Genomic DNA, 19,396 nt, shown 5'->3' with positions numbered 1-19,396 from the left:
ACAGTTTACACTCCATAGTCCAGAATTTAAACCTACACCAAGAGTCTGAGCAGAACCTTGGATTGTTCAAAAACCCACTTGAAAGTTAGAAGCCACAGCATAGCAGATTAGACATGTCATGGCCTTGGTTGTCTCCCTTTGGCTGACCTGTCCTGACCTGTCTGAAATCCTAACTTTTACCTAGAAGGATGGAACAAGAAGAATTGTATGCTCTATAGTGTGAGTTGTGCAACTATATTGTGTAATAATATCCCAAACCTAAGAGAACAATGTATTATGTGTAGAGTGGGAGGGAGGAAGTGGATTCTTGGAAAAAATCCTGCTCTTGGTTTTATAAGCATGTTGCATCTTACCCCAGTTACCTTGAAAAATTAACTCACCAATATCTAATTATGTACAATCTTATACCACACATCCTCAACTATGAGAGCCAAGAAGAAGGGACCCATGCATTTGAAACAGGTTAAAGAAAGAAGTTATAGTAAGCAAATATGGCAATCAAAATATGCATGAACTAGCAAATTCTATTTCCTTTAAATGAAAATAGTAATCATAAGAACAAAATAGGTTCTAAGAGGATTTTAAGAAATCCATACATAATTCAAATATAGTATTAGGATATCTAAGTATCTTCATAACCTATACCATTAAGCTGTCCAAGTGAAATGGAAGAACTACTATCATTCAAAATGATCCAGGTACCACAAAAAAAGTACCTAAGAGCCAGGCAGATCAAGTGTCTTAGTCCATTTAATATATATCATATATTTTGGTTGAGAGCAACTTTCTACTATACACATCAGTTAGTAAAATAATAGAATAATCTCTGTGGAAGCCTTATTGGCAAATGAATGCAATGCATAAAATGATACAAATCTACTCCTTAAAAAGTTAAAGGAATGACCCCTAGTATTCATTAGCAGCTTATACTAGACTATTCAGAACATAATGCTATGAATGCTTTGGGAAATGTTTCTAGTTACATAATCTAAGCACAATGCATTTTTAAAAATTTCTTCTAATTTACAAAAGAGATTTAATACAATGATACTCTGGTTAACTTAATGTCCCTCTGTTTTACTCAGTATTGCATTATTTTGGATATAGGATATGGAGTTTAGAAATTGATAAATTAGGGCCATGACCTTAAGTCAGTTTCCCAGAAAACTACAGGCTTGTAGTAATAATTATGAAACCCACATCTCACAAAAAAGTCTCATTTTTCTCTTGCATTTAACACCAAAAAAGTTAAAGACCTAGATGCACAAAAGATCAAAAATTTACAAAGTAAGGATGAATTAGAGTAATGGTTTGTTGCTTATTCTGAATGACAGGCTTTCTTCTATTGATCATAACTTTATATAAAACAGATGAAACAGAAAAGAGGCTATGTCATTTTTCTCCTGCTTTGTGTTTTGTGGGGTCTCTTTCCACCACCCTTTGGTTTGTTGCAAGTAGATCTCAAAGTGTTCTGTCATTTATAGGAATATAAAAGATCAGATTATATAAACCAAAACTTCAATCTCACATTCTATCCAAGCTTCCCTGTTTATGGTAAGCTTAGTCAGGATCTACGGTGAGAAGGAGGTCATGCTATGATTTCAGTACTCTCCAAACTTCAGCCCCAGGACCTTTCTGTCGAGCTTCTGACACTCCAGGTTTAGGATAAGAGGCAGGCCTCTGGAAGTTGGTGACAAAAACCTTGTCTCTCTGCTGTCCTCCTTTCTTGGGCAACACTGGCTGCCATCACACCTCCATGAAAACAGGGCCCTGATGCTCAACCTCATGGCCTCCATTTGCGTGTTCCTCAGAGGCTTCAGAATTCTACTCCTCATTCTTCCTCAGAAGAGACAACCTACCCTCTTGGTGACCTTGTGATTCTCCCCATTTTTCACAATGCACCCTACTGATTCTTCTCATGGTGACTGCAATCTGGTTATTTTGGGGAGCCTTTCTTAATCATAAGATAATTAAATAATTTCTCTCCTAGCATAGAGAATGATGTGATTTGAACAATCCCTGGAAGAATTAAGATAAACAGTCACTTAATTCACTTTCTGTGGGTTCGAAGACTAAGAAGGACGGCTGGGGTATCTCCTTGACCCACAGGAAATTCAGGCCTTTTTATCACTCTCACCTCCAATGATGGCAGAGCAGTGTGCTACTCTCTCTTCTCAGCACCCTCAAAAAATTATACCGAGCCAGGTGCCACTGTGGCTCATGACTGTAATCCCAACAGCTCCGGGGGCTGAGGCAGGAGGGATCGAGAATTCAAAGCCAGCCTCAACAAAAGCAAAGCGCTAGGCAATTCAGTGAGACTCTTGTCTCTAAATAAAATACAAAATAGAGCTGGGAAAGTGAGTCCAAGTGCCCCTGAGTTCAATCTCTCTACCCACTCCCCCAAAAAATATACTGATTTCCACAATTTCAAGGACAAAAGTATGTATCAGTTTCTGTATTTATGCAGCCCCTTCAAGTCCCAGAGAGCAGGAATCAGTCTCTCTCACTACACTATTCTGGAACTTTGTAAGCACTGAATAAGTAAATGCTTCCTATAATTTACACAAATATACTTATAATCTACAAATGTATTGTCCAACAATTACTGTGCATTTTCATGGTTATGTTTAAATGTCTGAGCAAGACTTTAAAGTGATTACGAGGTAAGTAAGAGCTCTCCTAAAAAAAGTTTTACTAGAATAATCAGGAAACTGAAGAAATACCACAAACCTGATTCTTTATTGGCACCATGTCAACTTTATATCTGGCACCATCTTGGACCACCAGCTGCATCTCTGCATTTTCAGTAGCAGCTAGCTGTCCTTTATGATCAGATGATATTCGAAATCTAACAGCCACATCTCCAAATGTTCCAGCAAGCCTGGTAATATTAATTTGGACAGATCTAATAAAGTCCAGTCCAATAAGTATTGACTGGTGATCTGGATACAGGGCAAATACTCCATGTGGATCATCATTTGCAGACACAGAGAACCACGTGATGCATTTTTCCACATCCAGTTCTGCTCCTCCCTCTACAGAAACCAGCTGAATTACACAGTCCTCCTCTATCTCAGGTGTATCATCTGGCAGCAAATGAACATCAAAGCTTGCATCACTCTCTCCATCAGCAATGGTGAAAAATCCATTTGTGGAAATAAAGTCACCAGTGATATCAAATTCACTACTTAATTCCCAGTAAACCTAAAATAAAAGGGAAAAAATTCCAACAAAGTTAAATAATTCAGTACATTAAACCAAAAACCTTTAAATTATGTTTCCCTTTATAATGTACAAATTTTGTTGTACATCATTACATCCAAAGCCAAATCCTCTAAGTACATGTCAGTTTGTAAAGTATATGAATCACTTTAGGCTTTCATATGCAATTGCAGAACAAGATTTAAAATTCTCACTATTTGACCTGCTTCTAAAATAATAGCACATTTTGAAGAAAGAAAAGCAAATTAACTACAGCATGCCAGTTCCATAATTACATTAATTTGTGAACCATATGCAATCTTTGAAGATAAAAATTAAGTAGAAAATTTGATTTCACATCAGGATTTGGTTTTGTTTATTTTAAATATAAAGGGAATATTTATAAGTTACCAAGAATTAATCATTACTTCTCAAATATTGTTGAACTCCAAACCATAAAAGTATTTAGTTAACATCCACCACTGGAAGACAGGTTAACTGTATACAGAAATTTCACAAAATATGTGACTGTCATTGACCTTAGCCAAATACCATGAGAACTTCCATAGAGCATCCTCAGTCTATATCAATAAGCACACAAATGCAACTCATTAAAAAACACTTGCCAAATGGAGAGATTCTGTTGAGAAATAAAGCCCTGAAGAATATAATAAGCAATTGATAAAAAAAAAATCAAGAAGTCTAAGTAGAAAAGCCTTCATATTTATAGTGAACGATAAAATATGAAATAGTTTAGTCCTTCACAATAAAGACTAAGAAAGGTCCTTCACACGCTAACTCTAATCAAATTGAATTTAGAAAAACAACAGAGTTGATGTGATCTGGAGAGCCCAGAGGTACTTAAATAAAGCCTCTCAGTTTCTCTCAAAAACACAAGTGATTTGATTTTCTTAAAAACTTTAAAGAACATGCAGGCTCTCTGTCCCTCTTGACCACATTCAATAGGTAAACTGGTCTACTTGGAAAAATCAAACGAAAAATAATACCGTAATTTCTCCAAAGGTACCCTTTACTCTTCTGACAAAGAAAGTAATGGCCAGGGGTCCTTCCAAAGCTGGTGGCTCCAAATAGGTCTTCTTAGATAAAGACTCAGGAGCAAAATGAACAATTCCATTTGGATCACCAAACTTTTGTATCTAAAAAAGTAAAGACCAGAGAAATGATCAACTATGATGAAATTATAGTATCCAACATATTAATGCACCAATAGGCTGAAAAAATGAAAAAAACATAGAAATAACATTTAAATATAATATGCCTTACCTACTTGATTTAAGAGAGAGAACTACTACACTATACTGTTATCTAAAATGAGTATGTTCTTATTCCTGAAAACTAACAGGAACAAGTATCCAGAAAACTACAATTTACAAAATCTGCAATGATATTGATGCCTGATTTCAGTTTTATTCATCTTATATTTTCTAGCTGTAGTATAAAGTGGATAGAGGCAGAAAGACTCTGTATGCTTAATTGTATGCATCAAACAGGAAGGACTACACCCCCAGTTGTTTGGTGAAACAAGAGAGTCTGTTGTTGTCATAAAGGTGTGCTACAGATATGATTAGCCTTCAGGATCAGCTGACTCTAAAGAAAGCAGATTAGCCTTGACAGTGGGTGGCTTCACCTAGCCAACTAAAGAACTGAAAAGCAAACGCCCAGGTTTCTTGCAGTGAAAGTAATGATGCCTCAGGAATGTAACTCAGGAATCCTACTCGAGTTTGCAGACAGCTGGCCTGCCCCACGAATTCCCCCTCAAGACCACAGCTTCAACTCCTTCCTGGGTTTCCTGCCTGCCAACCCCCACAATCACATGTCAATTGCTTAAACTTTCTCTTTTTCGATCACTGTGTATGTCCTATTGGTTCTCTTTCTCCAGAAAATGACGACAGATGTAGATCTCAACGAGTATTTTCTAAACAAAGAAATTAAATCGTGCTCTCTCTCTACATTGTTTTCAGTGACCTTGATTCTCAGTACTTTCTCACCCTGGTGACTAGTTGATTCATATCAAATATACAGAATTCAGGTCTAATCTAACACCACATCATTGTGCTAATTAAACAAGTGCCATTCTTCCTTCAAAAAGTCTGATTTATAACAAGTTAATTTTTCTTTGAGAACAAAGATGACATAACAATTACCTAAAAGTGCCAAATATTTCCAAAACACCAAATTTTCTCAAAGACTATAAAATAAGTATCACTCTATTATTATTTAAAAATAAATTTAAAAATTGCTAATAATCAGGCTATGTAATGAACAAACATAAAAATGTTTGATTCATGCAAATTATTATGACTTTTTATGGCTTCATAATTTTCAATTCGACACAAGCATGTAGAATTTCAAACAATGTAAATGTATTTTCTGATAAATCTATTAAATCTAAAATTTTGTAGGAAAAGTAAAGTCAGTCTTACTGTTAATGTAACATCTTTAGCTCTGGAGTCTAAGTTAGCTTCACCTTTCACAAGTTTAAGTTTAACTATGAAGGTCTTTTCAACTTCAATTTCTTCATGAGGATAGATTGCCAGAATTATGGTTCTCACTCCATCTTCTCCATCTTCAAAGTAGAAGGACCCGCTCACTGGGTCTGCAATATCTCTGTTCTGTGGTGGTAAGGTTTCCTGAGAATTGGGTCCTACTATCTCCCAGTTCACCTGCAAGGTGTTTTGTTTTTTATTTTTAATTGAGACAACCAGTTTTAAGCAAAGGATTAGTATCAGAAAAAATTAACATATATATGTAATATATAAAAATTAATATGTAAAAATTAATATATATATATAACTATTGTAGGATCTCTCCAGAGAATTCCTACCTCATTTTTTAATTAAAATACAATGGTATTTGCAAATATAAACTATATGTCTATATAGAATGTCAGTTTTCATGGATAAACTATCTAACCAAGAGGAAAAATATTAATATCTAGTCATTTGTAATTATCACAAGCTAGCAGAAAGATACTTTAAAATATCAGAAAAATACAAACATTTTTAAAATTTATGAGTACAACACTATCTTGCTGTATACAGCCAATCAAAGTATATTGGAAGAAGACAATAAGCCTGTGAACGTTTTGCTGAGTGTGCAGTCTTTTCTAAATACAACTTAAATTCCTATTGTAAAATGAACAGAAATCTTCATAAGTTGTTATAAGTAACAAATTTTCACATAATAAATGTAATTTTAAGTTTCAATAATTCCAAATTGTATTATTTTTCATATCAAGTATAAAGCAAGAAAACTGGGTGCTTTTTCTTGCTTGTAACTTGATCTTCCAGCAGCACTGAACACAGTTGACCCCCTACTTCTTTAAACACTACATCCTGTCTTTCTTGGCTTGCATGGTACTCACAGAGCACATGCCTTTTGGTTTCGTCCTTCTTTACTTTCATTCTTTTCTGCTTGCTCTCTGCTCTGAACACTAAATGCCAGAAGCCCGGGGCTCAGCTCTGTACTCTTCACATCTCTATCTGCACTCCTAGGTCTCAATGTTTCAAATGACTTTGTCAACACATTCCCCATCTGTGCCGCAGTTCTGACCACACACTGCCCCGCCTACTTGACTCCTCCACTGGCATGTCGGATATGATCTCAAATTAATATGGCAAAACAGAACTCCTGATCCCCCACCCCACCAAACTTCTGATTATCAGAAAACAGTACTGTTTATCCAGTTGTTCAAACTAAAATTCTAAAAGTTATCCTTGATTACTCTGTTTCCCACAGCCTCCACCTTAGCCTCCACCTTTAACCCAATGAATTCTCCTTCAAAATACACTCAATGTCTATTCACTGATCATATTATTCCACCACCATTTCTGCAGAGGGCAAGAGCCTCCTAACCTAATCCTTCCTGCTTCTACACTGCTCCAACAGCTTCTTAGCAAACCACTTTCCTAACAGTGGTCATGGTGAGATGCTTTCAATGACAATCAGGTGACATTATTCCCCTTCTTAAGACTCTGTAATAGCATCCTGTTTTCACCTAGAATTGCTCTTTAACCTGGCAAAGGAGGTTCTATGTGATCAAGGGCCTATTGAGCCCTCTGGTTCGTCTTGTACTCTGGTCCCATCACTTGCAAGCCCTGACCACAGGGACCTCTCCTACCTCAAACGTGTCAGGCTTGTGTCTCTGTAGGACCTATTACTCCCACAAGCTCAACCCTCTAACAATTATATGTCTACCTGTTTCTCATCACTCAGTCTTCAGCTTTAATATCACACCCTCACCACTCAACTGAAAGTAGCCAGGTGTGGTGGTGCAGGCCTGTGATCCCAGCTACTTGGGACGCTGAGGCAGGAGATTCGAGAGTTCAAGGCCAGCCTGGGCAATTTAGCAAGATCTATCTCAAAATGAAAAGCAATAAAGGGCTGGGGTATAGCTCAGCGATACAGTGCCCTGGGCTCAACCTCCAGTGCCACACAAAAAAGAAAATTAGCCAGCAGGTCACTCAATCGTGTCTCACAATTTTACAAGCAGAGCTTTAATAGTTATCAGATAATGTGTTTTTACTACTTCCATTACTGTTTAACTCTGTTTTCTAGGATAAATACTCTGTAAGAGCAGATATAAGATCTGTATAATTCACTAATATATTCTTAGGATCAGCACATATGAATCTCTCAGTAAATACTTGTCGAACTGATTAATTTAACCAGAATCATTCACTTAATTTTTAACTTGCTTTCAATAGCTCCCAGAGGAAAGATGTATGCCCATTACACTTTTATGTGCATCATCTTATCCAGAAGCCATTTTACACATACAAGGTAACTAATAAATACTATTTATTGTAAATAAACAAATATATTTGGAGAATAAGAAAATCCAAAATCATACACAGTCTATCAAAAATTATTTTTAAAATCAAAGGAAAAATAACTGTACCTGAATCTCTCCCAAGAGTTTTCCAGTTCGCTCTAGGACCAAGGATAAAATCACTGTGGAGTTAGGGTTAGGAACAGAAATTTTGCTTTGATTGAGAAATCTTATAGTGCCAAATGGAGAATCACTCTTGGCGATGGTGATTCTGCTCACTAGGTGGCGCCCAAGGATCGCTCCACCAGTAGCTCCAGTGAGAAGAATTTCAAAAGGCTCCTCAAATTCACTGCGTAGCAAGAAGGAGCAATTCTGAGTCTAAACATATTAAAATGCTTGTAAAATCCAAATAACTAGTCATTTTCCAAATTGATCATACATATTCAAGGCATAGTAGTCACACACCAAATGGAAGAAGAGGGTGCTTAGCTGAAAGCATGAATGATCAACATCAATATTACATAACCTAGGACAGTTATTAGACTTTCCTCCCCTCTTTTCGGTGGCTTAAGGCTTAAGGTAGTGAAACGAAGGATGTTTCCACGTTCTGATTAGACTTTTTAAGTCTAGAGGAATCAAAATTATTTCTTCTATTTGAAAGGAAATGACATACACAATCACCGTGGTCTTCCAGGCCCTCCCTATAACCCCAGTATCCCCCAAAGTCTTTCATCTTCTATTTCTCAATGGGCACATGTATTATGGGTGCAAAACACATGTTAAAGTCAGACCACAACATCACGTTTTATGTGGGTCCACCCTATTTCCTGGATTACCAACCTTTCACTGCCATCAATGATGGAGACATTTATAAAACTTAAGTTCTGTCCATGCTGAAAGGTGACTGAACTCCCATGCAGCATATAACTGACACCTCCAGGAACAGCAGAGGAGCTCTGAGAGACGAAATCCGCCGTCACAAGGCCATAAGTTCCGTGCAGCCTCACCACCGGGATCGCAATTGCCCTGACATCTTCCTCCACTGTAAAGGGAACTGGGAATTAATTGGTACACTGGACAAAGCAACCAACTTTTATACAATTCAGACTAATTAAACTAGGCAACTAAAACATGATGTAACAAGGCATGCACTTTTTTTTGTAATCTTTTATAATTTTAAAATGATTAGTGATAATTTCATAACTCATATTTTAGGAATAATGTAGTTCGTTAGGTGTTGAAAGTTATAGTGAACAGGAAAGGTTAGAATCAAAACAATCTATTTAATCACTAGCACAGGCATTCTTTCTCTGTGTACTACATACAAATATAGGACTTGGTTTATAAGACAACATTAGCTGAACTTGAGAAACGCTTCAAATATGTACTCAAAGGAAACCATCCTGGATTGCTTCCATATATTTAATTGAAATATGAATACTATAAATAGATGAAATATATGCTATTTATATGAATACTTCAAAAGTCAACATATAAAAAATTCTGTTATATTTTCAGGTCCTTTAAAATATACTGTGACTATGAAACTGCATCCTCGATGCTTGATTTCAATTTAAAAATTAATTTAAAAATCTTTATTTCTTCTTGAGTTGTACTAATCTTGACATATTAAAATATCAGTTAATTGAGTTCACTTACCTATGGCTAACTAAGACTGTACTTACATAAAAACTATATATAAATAGGGACTACCCAAGATTCCCCAAAAGAGAGTAAATCAGAAGTCAGGGAATAGATAGTCAAATTCCTATTTTTTTCTTTCTTTTTTTTTTTTTTTTTTTTTTAAATTTGGTAGTGCTGAGGATTGAACCCCGGGTTTGTGCATGTGAGGCAAGCACTCTACCAACTGAGCTATATCACCAGAACAAACAACTTTTTATGCAAAGATTCAACATGACTTTTACTAGCTATAACCTGAAGTTCACAAAATATAGTAATGTCTTTCACGATCTACCCATAAAAAAGTCATTATAAACCAATTTCTCCAGTGACTTTTTTGATGAACTTTAAAAAGTGCAGGTAATCAAAGAATTTTGATAGAAGTAACGGAGTCAATAAATTAATTGCACAAATAAATTAACATGTTAATTTTTTAGATTACATAGCATTTTTTATTTGTTCTTTTTAGGTATACATGACAGTAGAGTATATTTTGACATATATATACATGGAGTATAACTTATTCTAATTAGGATCCCATTCTTGTGATGTGGAGTTACACTGGTCATGTATTCATATATGAACATAGGAAAGTTATGTCTGATTCATTCCACTGTCTTTCTTATTCCCATCTCCTCTCTCTTCCCTTTATTCGCCTTATATTCTGCCTTTGAATAAAATCATTTCCTAGAAAGGGATCTGTCTCTTTTTTCCTGGAATGGGATCTAAGTCATATTCTCTGTACTCTGCTTCCACAGAAAGGAACTTCTACAGAAGAGAAGCTGATATTAGGAACTGTTTCCAGAAAGCAGGATCAAGATCCAGATACTACTATCTGTGTCTGGATCAGTTACAAAGTCATTTCATTAGATGATTGTTCACTAAAAAGTGAATATTCAATCATTTCTCATCACATAGGTAATTAAATATTAAATGTTAGAGAGCTTTTCATTAAAATATTTAAAACAGAAACATTTTAATAATCCTAAGGTTAAGCATAATTTTTTCTAGATTTACTTGTTCTTAACCATTTGGCTTTGCCATATACAGAATGGTTCAAGGTTCAATAATGATAATTGAAAACATATTTTCCAAAATGAGCAAATATAAAAATATAAATATAAATGTGTGTGCACAGACACACATACATACCAAACCAAGAAAATTTTACATACACAGATTCAAACTGAATGCCATGTTCAGATACTTTGTAATTCAAAAGATGGTGGAAAACTTACAAGTAAACCACCTAGACCTACCTTTGAAAGTAGTATACTTTGGGTCAAATTCGATGATACCCTCTGCATTATCATTTTTCATTATTATGATTCGAACAACAGAAGTGTTTCCTACTTCAGGAGGTTGATCTATCTGAAGTCCATTTTCTTTGATGGTAAAATCATATCCTCTTGGAAAGTCATAAGAAATAATATTTTAAAACACACAAAAAAAATAATAAATATATAATTGCTTAGCATGAATTGAAAGATCCTGTAGAATCTTTCAGCTCCTGTTACTTAGTATTGTTAAGTATTGTAATGCTTTAAAGGATCCTCAATACTAAGGTGCTCTTTACTTTCAAAATAATGTTTTGAAAAAGATTTCTGTGCTGCTCCCAATTATTGGTACCTACATGAAACCAAAACTAATATAAAATCACTAAACTTGGGCAATGTGAACATAGTAAAACTATTAGGAAATTTGGAAGCAGCTATAATAAAACAAACCTCTGGAGATAGCCTCTGAGTACATGCTACAGTAATGTGCCTAGGGCACTCAGAAAGTAAATCAGCTAGGTGTGAGATTTACATTGCTTGATTAAGAGGTTTACTTTAAAGACACAATGCTTATTTTGCCAGTAAATTTCAAGTTAAACCATCAATATTTAAGAAAATATTTTAATGAAACTATAATTCCTCTATATTGAGGGTAGTTTACTTGTATAATAACTTCTACAAAAGATCTTTTTTTAGATAGATGCTATTCTCATCAAACAAATTTTGACTTACAGGTCTTTATGTCACTTTAATTTCTAAAGATAAAACAATGACAGTATATGATTTTAGTCCTTCTTACAATTCTTAAATTCTACTTTTTGTGTTTATACCCTACTTTATACTGAAAGGTTAAAAGTGGTAAGTAAATATTTTGTGTTGGGCAAAATTGTAAATCTGAGGATTAAAATATTAAATGATAAACTATTACCAGTATGGTAATCAGTTCGCTGATTACCATAAACTAATATCAAAGTAGTAACAATTCTAGCAAGCAGGCAAAAGAGGGGAAACACTGTGCTATACTACTTTCTTTTTCAGATCAAAGAAAGTCTAGAAATTCATCTGGAAGGAAAAACTTCTTTCCCAGAATTAAACTTAAGTAGGAACTACTTTTTTTAAAGGACAGCCAAAAAGGGAAAAATCTTCGAGTCCTAGTTATATTCAATAACACAAATATGATCTCATATTTAATTAGCTATTTCTTCCAAAATGCACTTATTTAGTCCAAGTTGTGACCAGTTTTACTTTTAACACATTTAATATGTGTAGAAATTCATTCCCACTGCCAGACAATAAATCATTTCTAGGAAACTAAAGATTTGAAGTATAAGTAAACACAAAACTATATTTCCCCCAGCTGGGATGATGCATCCTCTACCTAAGTCACTAAGAGGAATATTTTAGTTTAAAAAGTTTATGAAGCATGATATTAGGTAACAAAAGGAAAACTATTTTCAAGTGCAAGAAAATTTTGTTTCAGACTTCTGTAAGCACAAACGCTATTCTAGTGGAAGGATCCCCTTTCTGGAGCCTGTGTAAGCTGCGCAGAGGAGAGGAGTTTGCAAGGCTGTTTTGACCTGTGAGCTGCTCAATCATGGGTTCTGAAGTACATGCTAAGGTGTTTTCTGTCTTGTCAATTGAGCCAGATCTGCTAAATCAGGGAATGAAAAAGACCCATGATGGTTAGTTTTTTATCTTCACTAAAAACAGTGCACATTAACAGCCAACCATCTTTGACTAAAAAATTTCTGCACTTTAAAACTGGTGTTGGGCAGCATCTACCTCTTTCACCCGTAAGAAGATAATACAATATAGCTTTCAGATACACAGTGAAAGACGTCCCTCCCTCCAGTCCTTTCACAGGTACAGAAACAGTAGGGAGCAAATTCTGCCACACCAAAAGGCCCGTGACCTAGAGAACAGTTAGGTTCTTTCCTCACCAAATTCCTAGACACCATATCATGCTTGTTCCCTGCCTGCTCTGAATGAATCCACAGACCAGAACCATATACTTTGCATATTCAAGGGAAAAATTAAAACTCAGAAAAGTGCAAAAAATAATACCTAGTCTTTTTTATAATTTCCCTTCTATGACCTGTTTGAATGTCACACAAGTCTGAAAAAAAAAGCAAGAAAAGAGCAGTTGTACACCCCAATATTAATATCTACACATGTAGCTTTTACTCATCCTCTTTCCCTCTCTCCTTTTTTTTTTTTTTTTTTTTTTATTTCCTTTTCTCCTTTACCTTTCCTGGAGTTCCACCTTTAGAATTGCTACAGAAAATTCCTCAGGGCCTTCAGGATGGTCATCATCAAGGATTTCAACATGCAGACTCTTGACCATCTCTCCGGCTTCAAAGAGAAGTTCTCCTGATGCAGAAATAAAATCCGAGCCAGCATCTGCAGTCCCGCTCACAGTCTGGTACCAGAGTTTCACCAGGCCAAAATATCCACCTGAACGGATGACTGTGACATTAACCTATGCAAAAGGCATTTTCTCATTTGATTTGGATGTCTAATCTACCAGAAAACATTATCTCTAATTAAAGACTATTTACCAGGATTATGTTGAAGTTAAACATGAATTTATAAAGTATGTATGTTAAAATAATGATGTTAGGAGCAATTAAATATGTTTGTGAAAAACCTTAGAATGCTAACAAGGGAATGCATTTTAAAGAGCAGTCACAATATCGAAAACAAGAACAATATTAAGATTTTTAAGCATATCACATCATACCCCCTGTGCTTCTTCTGACACTCGAAGCTGCTCCTGTGAAAAGGAAAATCGGCCATAGGGAGAGTCACTGGCCACCACAGTGATGTTGGCCATGCTTCTGGAGTCGCTCAGCACTCCTCCCTCACTGACTCCAGTGAGTTCAAACTCATAGAAAGACTTTTCCTCAGGAATATCATCATTCAAAGCCTAGAGAGGGATGAAAACAGTCATTAGCAGTAAAATCTGTAAAACTTAAACATACGTTTTACATAAAAAGCAGCAACACATTCTGCTATTAACCTCCTCTCAGCCCACCCCAACACCACCACCACACACACATAGTAAATGGCATAACAAACTAGCAACATTGATACCTGTATCACTACAACGGCTGCAGACTGTCCATCCCGCATCGTCAGTTTTCCTGATGTCTCAGCAAACACCCCCACAGAAGGAGGGATGATTCTCCAGAACACTGTGACCTCCCCCCAGATTGCTGGGCCACGAACAAGGCTACAACAATACACAAATGTATATTCAATACATTTTGATTGCTGGTACTTTCCCTAAATGTTTGTGAGTCACCCAACAGTAACCAAATTACATTTATTTCAAGAACATTATGCTTTTAACTAAACTCATCTATCAATTTTAAATTACAAGAAAGTATTTAGAAAGTACTGAGCTAGTGTAAATATATCTCGACAAGCATATTAACAAAAAGCTGAACATTAATAGTGTGAAGTTTAGGGAATAAAAAGAAGTAGTTACAGATTTTTAATTAATACACAGAGCAGGAAATATGAATAGCCTAACAAACTTCTCCAGATAACAATCAACATTTCATACATGTGCATGATGATGGAAAAGGTTAAAGAATCATCTTTGGATAACTATCAAAAAGATAAAATATAGAGTCAAATCCAGTCATTTCTTTATGGCTGCCATCTCTATTCCTCATGAGAAAATTTGGGAGAAACAAACATGCCTCTGATCATACCAATTTAGTTATATAAATCCTGACACTGTAACACTTAGAATCAAAATCTTTGATCTCGATCCTTTTCTAAGAAATGGTTTTTCAGCTAAGGCATACATGCTTACAAAGATGAAGTAACTCCTATATTTAACATTTAGCTACAGAACAGGGCTGAACGCAAGGACCTTTTGATCTCAACTCCATGTGCTTTCCTTGGTGTAGGTTATGCAGATCATCCACTAGTCTGAAAACTTCTTGGGATCTAATTTCCGTTTCAGTCTAAGGAGTGCAGCATCTCCAGATGAGGTTACCTCTATATAAAACGATGATGCATGCACTGTGTATGTACTAAGAATGGTGTACCAAAGCTAATCCTTTAAACAAAACATCTTCACCCCACATAGGCAAAGAAAAAACTGAAGCCCTTACCTGATGATAGCAGTACCATTATATTTTGCTGAGGGCTCCCCAATGAGGATATGCCTAGATGATGGAGCTATCCCAATTTCTCCTGGCTCTCCCCTTTCTCCCCGAATGATTATTGATGCACTACCTAAGTTGAAGGTGACATATAACACAGAAAGGATAACTACCAGAAGTACGAACAGTGATGCTCGAATTTTCTTGACCACAGAATTTGCTTTATGTCACAGACCCATTTATAGGAGGAGTTTTGATGGCAATATAAAGTTTTTATAACTAAAGTTTATAGGCCACTTTTTACTGTTATTATTGTTGATAGAGCACACAATAAAATATTTTTGATGCATTTTTTACTGATCCAAGCAACAAATCATCATATGGATCATATGATGCCTGTTTCTGAAATGTTAAAGTATCTAGTTACAAGTTTCAGATGAAAACAGGTATTCTGTACATATCAAACATAATATGTTGTTTTAAAATAATGTATTATAAAAGTAATATGTGAACATTAAAATGTTTAGAAAATTTAGAAAATCAAAAACCACTATTAACATTTCAAATACATAATTCCAAACATACATAAGACAAGCACATCAGAGCCCTCGCCTAGCATGCATGAGGCCCTGGGCTTAATTCCCAGCCCAGACAAAAAGAAAAAAAAAGAAAAAAGAAAACATGTACATTACAAAAATGGGATTAAATTGAGCATGTTGTTCTGAGGCCTATTTTATTAACATAACAATTACCCACATAATTATTCTTCATTTTCAATATAATTGATTTTCTGTAACATCATTTTGAATGACTGCATAATATTCTCCAACATTTAGCCAGTCTCCTAATGTCATACCAAGTAGGAAGATACCATATTTAATTTTTTGATATTTTTTTAAAAAGTCACAGCTAATCAGTATGAAATCTCTGACCTATGCCTTACCAACATAGGGTATTATAATTTTAATTTTAAAATGTATTTACCTTGATCTTTATGTTTTAGCAAACATTATAGGAATTAGAAAACTAACATTGCCTATCTCTGTAACTACTGATTACCTGGTTTAATCTAATTTTTAATTTCCAAAATTTCTCTTACCTTTTGCAGGAGATATTTCTACCTCATCAATTGGTAACAGCTGAATTATAAAATGCCTGTCATTTTCCAACATGGTGTCTTGCAATGCATGCAATACAATGGTCTTCTGAGACTCTGTCTACATCAAATGAGAAGAACAATAAATCTTCCAGATTGACCAAAGTCAAATTTTGAGTGTTTTTATTAGCAGAATAATTTTTATGCCCATAATCACTTTTTAAGTGTGTCCTTTCTGTCATCCAGAATTAGGGTCGCATCTAGAAAGAATTACTATACAAAAAAAATCATCTCTGACCATAAATTCCATTTAGGTTCTTAATGGGAAAAATGGGAAAAAAAATAACACATCTCCTAAGTTTACTGAAAATTTTCAACACTAGAGTCCAATCTCTTAGGGGACAAAATGGTTACATCATAATGCACAATGGCAAAATTCAGAGATTTAATATTTGTAAGGGGAGTTAGCTCCATTCAAAAGAAAAAGCATGCAATGGATGACCTGAGATTATAGTCCCAGCTGCAATCCACAGCCCAGAGATGCCTGCTGCTGTTAATCATCACTGACATCCTTCTCACGGCCTGTTTTGTCAATGTTAAGTTATTACTGGCACCTTCCTGGTTAACAAAAGGACCAGAAGCAGCAATACAAGAGCCTAATTCATAAAAAAAAATCCAGTGCTTCCATTAAGGAACCTGGTATTTTATATACACATTTTGGTTTTCTCTTACCTTCACCTTTCAGATTGTTTTCCTTTGTTTTTATATGCTCCACTTGTTTCTTGCTGAATGCATCCTATTTTCCTACACTTTTTTCCCATTGCTGCTAAAACACAGGAATGCTATTTATTTTTTATTTATTATTTATTTATTTATTTATTTATTTTTGAGATGAGGTCTCAGGGTCCTGCTATGTTGCCCAGATTGGCCTTGAACAGCTGGGTTCAAGTGACCTTCCCACCTCAATCTTCCCAAGTAGCTGAAACTACAGATGCATGCTATCATGTCTGGCACAGAATGTTACTGGTTTCATGTTTCATTAATTTTTTTTGGTCTTGGATGTCAGGAGCACAGTTTGTACTGATCCTCTTCTTGTCTGTAGCATTATTTCCATTGAACAATAGATGACCTTTTATTTCTATGTATTCTCTTTGTCCCCTTTATCTGTCCATTTCTTTTGTTTGTTTTGTTTTGCTTTTTTTGGTATTAGGAATTGAACTCAGGGCCACTTTACCATTTAACTACATCCCCAGCCCTTTTTTAAAAGTTTGAGACAGAGTCTCCTGAATTGCTGAGGCTGGCCTTGAACTTAGCAATCCTCCTGCCTCAGCTTCCCAAGTAGCTGGGATTATAATCACACACCACCATGCCCTGTTTGTTGTTTCTGACATGGGGTCTCACTATATTGCCCAGGCTGGTCTCATACTCCTGAGTTCTATTGATCCTCTCATCTCAGCCCGCACGCATTGTTGGGATTGCAGTTGCTCACCAAAGTACCAAAGGGTACTGCCTTTCAATACCATTTGTCAAATCTCTCCCCATCTTGTCACTCACTCCTAAATGCATTGTGTCTACCTCTTAAGTTTTCTTTTAGTATATACTGTTGAAGTCATCCACGTTTCTGAGTGTAGATTTAATTTATCCTTTTGATTGGTGTGGACAGTCCATTGTTTGCATTTATAATATTTGCAGCATTTATCTAATAAGAACTACTAACTGTTGTAAATAATATTACCATGAACATTTTTCTACATGCTTCTTGGTATTTAGAGTAATTTCTCTGAGAGGCTATTGATTTAAGATATGGTTAATTCTCGTAATTCCCTATTTGCAAATTTGCCTGCTCAACAGAATTTTTTGTAACCTCCGACTCAATGTTCAGGCACTTTTATGGTCATTTGCAGATATGTGCACACTGGCAAAAATTTTGAGTCATTTTCACATATTTTTCATTTTAAATAGGCACTGCAACTCATACTTGAATAGCTTATCTAACACAAAACAATATTTTCTCCTTATAACACATCACAGCCTACTTGTGCTGAAGACTGAAGATTTCAGCTCCACACTTGGAGGCCATTTAAAACAGTAAAATCACCAACAGAAAAGCACAAAAATGAAAATAAAATGGCAATATATTGATGATGAAAAAGGCATTTGTTTACATTATAAGAGTGGAAACAAGAAAAGGCACAGTCTTGTTTCACCTCAGCTGGGAATGTACTAATTGGGCGAATCAAACTTTCCACCACTACTTGCGTGTCCACAAATGACCATGAAAGTACCAGGAGTATTGATTTGGGGAGTTACAAATAAATTTTAGTCAACAGGCAAATTCAGAAATGCAGTGTTGTGGATAATGATGGACATGCATCACAAGAATCAACTGTTTTACATAGTTATGTTGCCATCCACCTTACTACTCTAGATATAAGGCAGCTTTCCCTGTGGTATGATCTCCATTTCTCAAAAAAATTGACAACAAGTAACAGGGGGAAAAGCTGAGAGGTGATTACAAGTAGCAAATCCCAGACAATATTTCTGAAACACTAGTTACAAAAGACAGTAATAAATGTTCTAGGATAAAAGGTGATGAGGAAGTTTCATGTGGAAATAGATTCAGAAATGTTTCTCTATTAGAGATTCAAAATGAAAGCAAGTAATTTTTTTTAAAATTACACCAAGAAAGCTTTCTTTTCAATTTAGTTTCCCAACTCTATTTGAACACTCAATCTTTTAGAACAATTATTATCCTGTAGAACAGCACTGCAGAGCAGTAATTCAAGTAACGCTACGATAGACTACATTAGGAAAATAAAAAGTTTCTCAGCTTTTGGAAATTTGAAGTCTTTAATTTCTTTAAAATATTTTTTAGTTGTAGATGGACACAACTTTTATTTTATTTATGTATTTTTATATGGTGCTGAGGATGGAACCCAGTGCCTCACACATGCTAGGTGAGCACTCTTCCACTGAGTCACATCCCAGTTCCTGAAGTTATTAACTTTTGATCATTCAATGTAGAAAAAGAGTTGAGATTCTCTAAATTAAGTTGAAAAAGCAACCTGATATTTCATTAGAATTTTTCTAAATGACTTTAAAACTATTTTAAAGCTTTTTTGTAAAGCATTTTCTAAGTGTCAGGAGGTTGGTTAGCCTCTTCACAAACATAACTTCATGTAATCTTTAGTCTTTGGTCAGGTTCAGCATTACTCTACTTGGTTTGTGTTTA

At 35.3% G+C, this 19,396-nt stretch overlaps 1 protein-coding gene across 1 annotated transcript in view; it reads right to left on the bottom strand.

Moving 5' to 3' along the window:
• Adgrv1 (adhesion G protein-coupled receptor V1) overlaps positions 1-19,396 on the bottom strand; it is a 583,921-nt gene that overhangs the window by 340,200 nt on the left and 224,325 nt on the right. Inside the window, exons 60-70 of the mRNA XM_047556631.1 lie at positions 16,168-16,285; positions 15,078-15,201; positions 14,044-14,182; positions 13,691-13,876; positions 13,197-13,429; positions 10,933-11,081; positions 8,834-9,035; positions 8,123-8,342; positions 5,646-5,885; positions 4,209-4,358; positions 2,731-3,204 (exon numbers count right to left, since the gene is read on the bottom strand). Of these exons, the coding sequence (XP_047412587.1) occupies positions 2,731-3,204; positions 4,209-4,358; positions 5,646-5,885; positions 8,123-8,342; positions 8,834-9,035; positions 10,933-11,081; positions 13,197-13,429; positions 13,691-13,876; positions 14,044-14,182; positions 15,078-15,201; positions 16,168-16,285 (2,235 nt within the window). The remainder of the gene's footprint in view (positions 1-2,730; positions 3,205-4,208; positions 4,359-5,645; positions 5,886-8,122; positions 8,343-8,833; positions 9,036-10,932; positions 11,082-13,196; positions 13,430-13,690; positions 13,877-14,043; positions 14,183-15,077; positions 15,202-16,167; positions 16,286-19,396) is intronic.

Source organism: Sciurus carolinensis, chromosome 6 (genome assembly GCF_902686445.1).
Source record: "Sciurus carolinensis chromosome 6, mSciCar1.2, whole genome shotgun sequence".
In the NCBI taxonomy this organism is placed as follows: Eukaryota; Metazoa; Chordata; class Mammalia; order Rodentia; family Sciuridae; genus Sciurus; species Sciurus carolinensis.
The sequence above is the reverse complement of the archived record's forward strand: the minus strand, read 5'-3'. Positions and strand labels throughout refer to the sequence as shown.